At 33.9% G+C, this 10,291-nt stretch overlaps 2 protein-coding genes across 2 annotated transcripts; both read right to left on the bottom strand.

Annotated features, from left to right (window-relative positions):
- Positions 1-1,807: 1,807 nt before the first annotated feature.
- On the bottom strand, positions 1,808-7,512 carry NTMC2T4 (Calcium-dependent lipid-binding (CaLB domain) family protein). The gene is made up of 12 exons (XM_007051941.3): positions 7,288-7,512; positions 6,956-7,064; positions 5,962-6,063; positions 5,617-5,667; positions 5,055-5,175; positions 4,798-4,919; positions 4,554-4,652; positions 3,911-3,991; positions 3,705-3,790; positions 3,086-3,311; positions 2,690-2,854; positions 1,808-2,391 (listed from the first exon to the last, which is right to left on the bottom strand). The coding sequence occupies exons 2-12, from the start codon at positions 7,058-7,060 to the stop codon at positions 2,011-2,013; spliced, it is 1,539 nt and encodes a 512-aa protein (XP_007052003.2). The 5' UTR covers positions 7,061-7,064; positions 7,288-7,512; the 3' UTR covers positions 1,808-2,010.
- A 1,610-nt stretch (positions 7,513-9,122) lies between these two features.
- On the bottom strand, positions 9,123-10,091 carry LOC18614263 (early nodulin-like protein 18). Its single transcript, XM_018115007.2, has 2 exons — positions 9,820-10,091; positions 9,123-9,706 (listed from the first exon to the last, which is right to left on the bottom strand). The coding sequence occupies exons 1-2, from the start codon at positions 10,055-10,057 to the stop codon at positions 9,264-9,266; spliced, it is 681 nt and encodes a 226-aa protein (XP_017970496.2). The 5' UTR covers positions 10,058-10,091; the 3' UTR covers positions 9,123-9,263.
- Between the last annotated feature and the right edge of the window lie 200 nt (positions 10,092-10,291).

Raw genomic sequence — 10,291 nt, 5'->3', positions numbered from 1 at the left:
AAATTAAAAACTTATGTGTATAAATTAAAGCGCTTCAATATTCTAGAAGGGATTAGAACATTTTAGATTTTAAGTTAATTGTTTGCAGAAGTTCTTAAGAGATGCATTGCAAACTTAGACAAAGTGTTTAAGATGCCTGGAGTCTTCCAATGTGAGAAACCTTTTCCTATATAAAGGGTCTTCATTTTTTTTAGTATTTCTCAAGAAACAAGAAGTAGTTACCCGCTTACAATATTTTCTCTCAATTCTTTATGTGCATGTCAAATTTTAAAATTTCAAAATTTTTTGTTAAAACATTTCCATTATCATAATGGATTTGATATCAATGAACGTCATGAATAATTATACAAATATCATCATCCAAATTAAAAATATATTTCTTATAATCAAGATTAATTATAAGTAGTGATACAACGAATTCAATGATTTTTAGAGATGTTTTCGTTTAGGTTCTTATATATAAGAAATTACCCCGTCATACTAACAGCAAATAAATGACTATTGAAACAATTGATATCATCCAATTGAGAAAGGGAAGAATTTTGAGTGCATACTTGATCACTGGATTTTGCAAAGGCTAAGATCTTATCTTTATTAGTCATTCCATATATTGTCATAATAATACAATACGAGGAAGGTGGTTTTATTTTTATTGGTCATTCCATAAATTGCCATAATAATACAATTTGGGGAAAGTCTAGATTAAACAATGGAATTTCTAGATTTTCAAATCAAGATGGGATTAAATTGACCATAATAATACAATATGGGAAAAGTGGTCTTATTTTTATTGATCATTCCATAAATTGCCATAATAATACAATTTGGGAAAGTTCTCGACAAAAGTTTAAACAATTGAATTTCTAAATTTTCAAATCAAAGTGGCTCTCGATAAAAGATTAAACAATTGAATTTATAGATTAAAGTCGAAAATAATTAACCAACCAAAATGATCACATTAACTCTTATGAGGTATTGACACCTCACAAGTTGAGAGTGATGTGAATTTTGAAATGTTTAATATCACTTTAGTACATAGTTAATGTAAAATTTAACGATTACCTTTATAAAACCATGACATCCACTTCTCCATTGAGAGTTTTTTTTTAATATGGGATTTCGTGACATTACCCGTTTGGAGCATTATCTTGATGTAAAATTCATGTGACTGTGACACCCAACACCTCCTTCCTCAGATTTCCAACAATTTGAGCTCAAAAATATCAATAATTTTTCTGCATTAACGTTAAAACAACATTTGTCATTACTTTCTGAAAACATCAAACAAATAGAAAGATAGATTTTTTCATCTTTGAGTGAAGTTTGCCAAGACTGATAAACTGTGTCCATCCAAACATGATCTTGAATTGAGTAAATCTTGTCTAAAAATCACACACAATATAACCCCAAACGACTACAAATTCTTTTGCCATAGGAGAAATTACGAAGTAGAAAAAAAGAGTAGCTCTTTTTGTTTGTTTTTTTTCTTTCTGCGAGTTCTTTTAAGATTTACTGCTAACAACTTATTTTATATAACAAAAAGACCTCCTGATATTTCCTAATTCTGGTATATCACGAAATCACCGTACATTCCCGCTAAGAATTATAAATTTAATTACATTACAATTTAGGGACTCTTGACTCGAAATTCTGAGGCCTAAAGAATTCACAGGAAAAGTTAATTGATTAAATTATTATATTATGTCATAATCCAATCCCGTATTTTGACTTCTCCTCAAAATTTCGGGAATATTTCTGAAAGTACTGCTTTTCTGGAAACCAACTCATCGTCTCGTCGACAGACTAGTTAGGAGTCAATATGCGCAGAACTTTGAATGATATTCAAACGATTATTACACGTTTAGATACAAACACACAGAATCAGAATGAACAACACTTATGCAATCAAATTCCAGACTACTAGAAAGAACAAAAGCAGAGAACTGTTTTGTGTCTAATCACTACATGCTACAAACTGAAGGCCGAATTCACATTCTTCAGCATCCCAAGTTAGAGCGGCTTTGCACCACCATTTTCTTGGATGCTATTCACTGGAGTTGAGCTACCACTCTTTTTGCTGGAATGCCCTCCTGTTATGGTCCTCCCCATGAACTTTCCTGCTTTGCTAAGGCCACTGCCAACAGCTCCAAGGCCACTCCCGACAATCCCAACTCCAGCACCTACACCAGTTCCGACAAGCCCAACTCCAGCACCAATTCCAGTACCCACCAATCCAACACCAGATCCAACCAGTGATACCGCTCCATCAAGTGCATCCATTGTGCTTCCAATAACTCCTGCTTCTTTCAATCTCTTCCTTTCTTCTAGGATCCTCTTCTCTTCTTCTAAAGCAATCAACTGCTCCTCCTTGCTAAACTGATGGTACAAAAGCTGAAAGTATATAATAAATAATATATTAATCAGAAACACCCAATACTAGACTGAAAAAAAAAGAGGAGGAAATCTTCATTCATCAAAATGCTGAAAATAACTAGATGTGATTATGAGGAGAAAAAACCCATCTCTGGCATTCCAATGGTATCAGAGAGGACATCACATAGATAAAGCTAGAAGCAAATGGAGGATGTAAATAAATTTAATGACATCAAGAGCTACCACAATACTATTAAAAATCCAGCATCTGAACACGAAAACATAAACAAATGCAATTTCAAAACCAAATATCTACCTTAATGACACAACTTCCTCTGTCCTTCTTATCTTTTACTTTAAGTGTATCAAGTGAGGCTAAAAGGCTCAAATTAACCTCCTTTGGTGTCTCCGGTTCCAAGTCAATCAAACGGAATTTTGCAATTCCTAGCCTCTTGTCTTGCCCAATGTCCTGGTCGAAAACCTGTTTCCAGCCATAATGAACATTGCATTAACTAATTGTAATTGGTGTATCTATATGTATGTGTGTATATATCATAACATTAGCAAAAAATATGAATAAAAAAACAAAAATGTCATTCTGTCAACAAAACTAAAATTTTGAAATTTCACACATTGAAGCACAATATTCAGTAAAAAGGCAAGTATGATAACATAAGCAAAAAGAGGAAAAGACAAATTGGTTCAGAAAAACCTCAACAGTAAGCGCCTGCGTCTCTCTGTCTTCTGCAATCAACTCGAATGTTTGATTCCAAACAGGATTCAGGTTGTTCTCAATAACTTTTGTTTTAACCTTGAAGAGAGGCCGAATGTGCACAACCACATAAGGATCAGATTTTCCAATCATTTCCATGTTCTTTAGGTCAATTGCTTTGACTACTGTAACTGTCAGCTTTCCCTCTGGTTTAAGCTCTAATTCACTGCATAACAAAAGGAGAAGTGGTATTCATCCAACATTCCGAAGAATTCTTTGACATCCAAATTGAAATTAAAATAAATGCTAAGCTTTTTAAAATTTTGCATAATATAAATTTCAAATACCATGAGAAGACAACACCATATATTTAGATAAATGACTTTTCCTTTTCTTCTATATCATGTTGGACCACATGGATCTTTAGGAGCATGAGCATGTCAAGGAATATAAGTGCTGCTTTATGGATAAAAAAAGTTGAAAAAAAAATATCTCACAGTGAATTTAATCCAAATACTGAAACTTGGTTTTGGAAGAAATAATAGTTTTGCATGCACTACCGGAATGCAGCTTATCACCCAAACAGAGAATAGCACAGGATCAAAAGTTTCAGAATCACCTTGTATCAACTGGTATACCACCAATTGGAACAACAATTCTGTGTGGCCACTGAAGCATGTCTGTGATGATTGTGTCCACAGTATCCTACAGAATATAACAAAGGTGGAACAATCTACAAAATTAATGAGTTTATCTAAGAATGCCAAATCAATAAAGCATGCGAACATGTTAAAGAAGTAAAAAACCAAAACCAAGAAAACTTACATCAATCATATCTGAAATTCCAGGAATTGCTGTTAAGCTTCCACCAACAGCCTTCAAAGTGTAATCAATTCTAGGCTTTGGCTGATTGCATTAAGAAAAAAAATGAAAATCAGTGCAACAGAACTATATAATCTACCTAATATTCTTCAGAATTTGATTAAAGCCATTTGCAAATAGCATTTCATAGCAAAGGTTAATTAAAAATAAGAAAATTTTTTATAGAAAGCAGAAAGGACACTAAAAAAGTTGGAAATAATATTCTTCTTAACATAAACAACTAAAAAACAAAGTGCTAAATGGTGTGAGCTGTGCAGTTATCATTTCTCAATTTCCAATGCCAACTTCTTTGAAATTTACACAGATGAGTGGCAAAATTTTCAATTAGGGCATCATTGACCTGATACAGTGACCAGCCATCTATGACATCTTCCTGAAAAGGAATCATCTATACCCATTAAAATAACCACTTCTTTTCAGAAATTTATGAAAACTTGCATCAGATTCTAGACAATCATACAACATAGGAAACCACGTGTCACATGGTGCAGATTAACCAGTTTCTCAAAAAAAATCCTACACAATATTTTTTTTTAACTAAAACCCCTGTACATTTGCAGCAATTCAGATAATACTCTAATGGTACCTCAGAAAGGAGAGCAACGACTACAGCAGAAATACAAGGTATCTCTTCAGCAAGTTGGAAGATGACACGAATAACAGTGAAAACTTGAAGATCCTTCAACTGCATCATAGAGCAACAAACTAATAGTATAGCAATAATCTCATCCCATAAGATTCAAACTCTAAAGATGAAAAAAAAAAACCATGTTTGAACATAATTACATTTAATATCAATAAAAGGTTTGAAAGGTTGTTCATGCACCAACCTGAATTGGGATTGAAGCAACAAGTGCAGCTTCAACACCTAAAATTATACTTGGATCACCACCCCACCTAAGATCAATATCCATTGTGATTTGACCTTTCTTAAGGCTCTGAACTCGAATACCTACATTTCATAAGTAATCACACAGGTAGAAATGCTTAAGCAATAGTTTACAGAGGATATAACATGCTACAAGATACAGTGGCTATACCAAGTAAAAGCAAGCAAAATGAGGTCACACTCTCCATTGAGTTATACCTTCAATCTTGGGAGCCACAGTGCCAAGAGACAATTTGCTAAACTTTAGTGAAGTAATTCCTGGAGGTCGATATTCTTCCAAGAGTGGTTCAACAGATTCTTTGATTACAGCTGATGCTGCCTGAAAATAAATATTAAAAAACCTTTGGCTCAATACTTTATAAATAGAATATTTATTATATTATGGGAAGCCATTTAAATTATTACCAATTCTTCACTCACTCGTGTGTCCTTCTTCCTTCACCAAAAAAAATTCATTTTGACCAAAAACAGGAAAACTAAATTCGGTTCTGTTAGAATATATGAGCTTGGCATGAACAATACAGCAGATAGCCAACTTAATGTGTATACACAATTGCAATTATTTTCCAGTTCATAAAACATCAAAAGAGCCGAATAAGCTGCCCAATCTAGTGGAACAACTCAGTGACACAAAAGCCAAACTGCTAAGTTCCTTTAGCTTTACTAGCATAATCTCTCTCAGTCTTCTTGAAAGAAATAAATAGTAACTGTTATGAAACTTATTGCAAATAAAATGAAGGTAAAGAAACAAGTAGTTTACCTCCGCAACAGAAGGCCATAATTTGCTCAATTGCTTGTTCAACCATTTCACCTAAAACAGCCAACCAACCATAAGATGGTAAGCAACCACACTGCATCAAATCTTAATAGCAAAAGTGAAAGTAAATCTTTTCTACACCTAGAACATGCAGATGTATCTAGTCTTCAAAGATGTATATTTTAGGCACTAAAAGTCAAGTTAAATATGATTTTATATTAAACCCAACTGTCTCAAACAAATTGGTAGAAGATATTGCCCTCAATAAAATCAAGAAACAATTAAATCAGAAGCTAATTTTAGGTACCCAAACAGGAGTACTAATTAATCTGACACCAGTAAACCAACCTGTTCATAGACAGGGAAAGATATCCATTCAGGAAAGTTTTCACCACAAATTTTCTTCAGATCATCTCTGCTGAGAGACCCAAGAACTTTTATATCAGCTGCCTGCCAAAAAAGACAAATATAATGATTAATGAGCATCTGAAAAGCTGAATGCATCTATAAGCTTATAAGTTGACTGAGTCACAACAAATAACCCTAGTGAACACTTCAGTGTCCATTAAGACGAACAAAAAGTAGATACATTACCTAACTGACAAGGCAATGGACATATGCTTCTCCCACATTGTATCAAACACTCAAAACATATAGCGTATTTAAGTACAATCCATGAGAACATCATACAGAAAGCATAAAAGAGAATACTGTAAAACCACCTCAAAACACTTATATAATTACTGCCCAACCAAATTAATCAGATTTTAATTGGACATAGTGAATAACAATTGCAAGTGCACTAAAAGATTATTTAATGAGTTAATTCCTTCCTAAGCTTAAAGCTATTGCTTCAGTTCAACTCAAAACACGAAACTTTATGTTAAGATTGATCTAGGTGTGAATCAAATATGATGTTCGCTGGCCTTGATTGCTAACATAGCAAGTACCTAATGTTCTGCACAAATTTTCCATATCTATTCAGGCGACTCTTATCTGTCAAATTGCTATACTAGAAACTTCAAGTCCACTATCTAAAACTCGAAATATTGGACAGTTCAAACCACAAATCAAGGCAAACAGTAGAAACCATGGGTACTGCAGGCGGCTAATACAAGAGAAATTAAAATGAATTTACTCAACCAGTTTTCGACAACTATTTAAAATTCTCCTTAACTAAATTCATCAATCAATCAAAATACCGAATTAACTGGAAGTTTAACGAAATACCATTAATTCAACGAAGGAATAAGAATCGGAACTAATCAAAGAAACCTAAGCAGATTAAGAACATGATAAACCGAAATTTTTCTTTAAAAAAAAATTATGGAAACGAAAGTACCTTCGCGATTCGCTTAGTGCTTCGGTACCTCATCATATGACGCCAGCCAGCCATCAATGAAATACCGAAGATCATCCCCATCAAAATCCCCGAAATCAGCCCCATTTTCCTGGAAACCAAACAGAAATATCTCGAAAAAATAAACAAATAAAGCAACAAACAAAAACGAGTTCCGAGAAACACAAATAAAGAAGTAGGCGTAGAGGCAAGAAAAAGGAGAAAGACAGAAAAAAAGAGCTACAGTTGCAATTGAAAACTCAGAGAAGAAATTGGGGATCGGATAAGAGAGAAAACCAAAATAAAATAAAATAAAATAAGAAAAAGGAATTTACGTTTAAAACACTTTGGTTTCTATAAACTTTCTCACTCCAAAATTATTTCAGTGAATCAATCTCGCCCTACTTATCAGTTTTAAGTTTGCTCCAGAAACAAAAACGTCTTTATCAAGAGAGTTGGATGTGGGCGTTGGCCCTCGAAAGAACAATGAAAAGAAGCATTCAAGTGAGGTAGGCCAGGCCTGGAGGAGGAAGAGAAGAGAGAGAGAGAGAGCGAGCCTCTTCCTTTCTTTCTTTCTCGTCTGTGCCTTTAAATCTTCCGCATTCAATTTTCCTTTTTTTTTTTTTAATTACGCGCCTGTCAGTTTTGTTTCTATCGGCGATTCAATAAAGAAATAAATTAATATGAAAATCTTTTAAGGGGGCGTGAGGTCCACAAAAGGAGATTTTGTACTTTTGCCTTGTAATTTTCTCTACTTTTGAATTTGGTAAAGACCTTTCCAAAATCCCCCACCTGTCCAAGCCCGACCCGAGATTAAAACAGCTTGTCCACCTTTTTTTTAAGCTCGGCGATGCTCCCCTAGTCGTTGCTTGTCTACACTCCAAAGATATTTGCTGTCAGTGACATGAGATCGCTTCCGTTTTGATGTCATTTTATTATAAAATAATTATTTTATTAAAAAGATAATTTAATAAAATATATAAAACTCGTATTTATAAAATTTTTAAAATCTCTCTACTTGTGCGAGATTAAAATACTTCTTTTACTACAATTTTTGAAGCACTTAATGTGACACTCGGATGAGAGAGTTACGATTAGAGGATCGGATCTTTTTTTTTATGAGTTTTTGTTTGAAATTTAGTTTAATTTGGACTTTATAGTGTGATTATAAGAAATTATGAGGTAAGTCTTTCGCAATTTGTTTTTTTTTTCTTATATTAGCTAGTGTTAAAAGAGTGAAAATTTATGATGCAAGCACTTGTAAATTTTTTTATGTAATGATTCTTAAATTGTAATATAAAATATTAATCTTCAAAATTAATCATTAAAAGTGAAGTACTAATATTGTTCTTTCATCCCTTTCTTCTCTTACCAAAATAATTACTTATAAGATTTAAGCATATTATTGGGTGAGAAAAATAATTATGTTCATTTTGTACAAATAAAAATATTTTGCTAACGAGTTTAAAATTTTTAAATAAAAAAATAATATCTTCTCTCAATATATTAAAATTTATCACATTAATTTCTATTACTATATTTAATACATAAATATTGTTATAAATAGAATTAACTAACTTAAAGTCTGCTTTAGCACTAAATAGAAAAGACTCTCCCCATAGTAATGTAAAGGGGTTTTCGAGATACGTAGAAAGCCACTTGAAAATTTACGGTAGTGTCCTCCTAATATCGTATAAGGTGTGTCCCAATAATCTTTATCTATATCTTATATTCCTAAAATATTTACATCTTTATTTTTTGAATAAAATTATCAAAAATATTTTTTATTCAAAAGTTAGACTATTTGTTTACGTTTAAAAGTAATTTGAAAACCAAACTTATTTAAAAATAGTTAATCTAGAAAAAAAATGATATTAGTTAAAAAAATTAAAATTATAAAAGACATATATAATGAATTGATTGCGTAACGGTTTTCGTCAACCCCACTCAAAAAAAGGTATGAACAAAAAGTGCCTGCAAAGCCACACAAAAATTAAAACTGTGCCTAAACCGTTAAGTAAGGGAAAAGATATGACTAACCATATTAATCCACCACTTAAATATAAGTAGTGGGATTTAATCCTTTCAATGCCAACTAATTTTGTCTTTGTGCTTTGTGCCTAAAAAATATTGTTTTTATTCAAAATTATGGAATTTGAAAAATCAAATATTTAGCAAAGGTATATGATTCATTGCTGTTTCAAAATTATCAATCAACAAAAGCAACAAAGTATATGGATAAATATTTCCCTAAACCTCAAACACGTCGGAATAAATCTTGGCCGGCCGACGACCGTGCCGAATTAACACTTTAGAACATCAACATTCCTGCAACTGCAAAGAGAAGCGAACACAGCATTATTCCTGCGCCGACCCCCACCGCACCGTTATTCAACGATGGCGATACACCAGAAATAGTGACAGGTGGAGACTGGGCCGAGTCAGCTCCAGGCGGCTCGACGTATGGCGGAGGGGGCGGCTGGTTGAGGCTGGGGGGCAACCCGATGCCGTGATTGACGAGGATCTCGAATGCCATGCCACGCTGGCACTGGACACCATCGTCGGCGTCGGAGAAGTAGTAGTTTGTGCCTTCAATGGTCAACGGCACTGTGATGGTCAACAATTGATCGAAGTCTGTGTTGCCTCCGTTGTACTGGAAGGTATCAGTATCTGAAGCATCGTCCATCGTGCAGCTCTGGTACGTCGTCTCATTGTAGGTCTGGATCACCGTCTGATTTGTACTAGTCCTAAATACTATGTAAAAATTTAAAGAAGATAAAAGATGAATGAGAAAAAAGAATCAAAAGGGTTCTACTACAATACGTTGTACCAGAAAAAGAAAAGGATATTAAAGTTAATGGGCGTACCGAGATAGTCACCAAGATTGAAAGTTCGATTAGCAGCCCAAGACGAGTAATCGACGGCGGATTTATTAGTGTTGGAATCGAAGAACCAGCCGGCGCCACCGCCGACAGTGTGGTTAGTGTATCCGGTTGCAGCGGCAACGGTGGTGATGAGGAGGGCGATCACCGTTAGATACAGTTTGGTGTCTGAAGCCATGAGCCCAGTTGAATTTGAATGTACGCGTCTGATCGGATTAATCATAGCTCGGGGTATGGGGTTTTAAATTTTAATAGAAGGAAAGCGGTAAAAGGTAATGGGAATGTAGTGCGCGTGAGATGGGACCCGCAAATGGTCCCGCTGTTTCCTTTTATCAGGTTCTCTCCCTCCTTATTCATTCTTTATGTTCAAAATTTTCTTTCTGGTTTTTCCATTATTTTTTCTTACGCTTTTTGTTCATTTGCTGAAATTTTGTGGGAAAGGAAGATTGAATTTTAA

This window comes from Theobroma cacao, chromosome 1, assembly GCF_053813885.1.
Source record: "Theobroma cacao isolate CCN51 chromosome 1, ASM5381388v1, whole genome shotgun sequence".
NCBI lineage: Eukaryota > Viridiplantae > Streptophyta > Magnoliopsida > Malvales > Malvaceae > Theobroma > Theobroma cacao.
The sequence above is the reverse complement of the archived record's forward strand: the minus strand, read 5'-3'. Positions and strand labels throughout refer to the sequence as shown.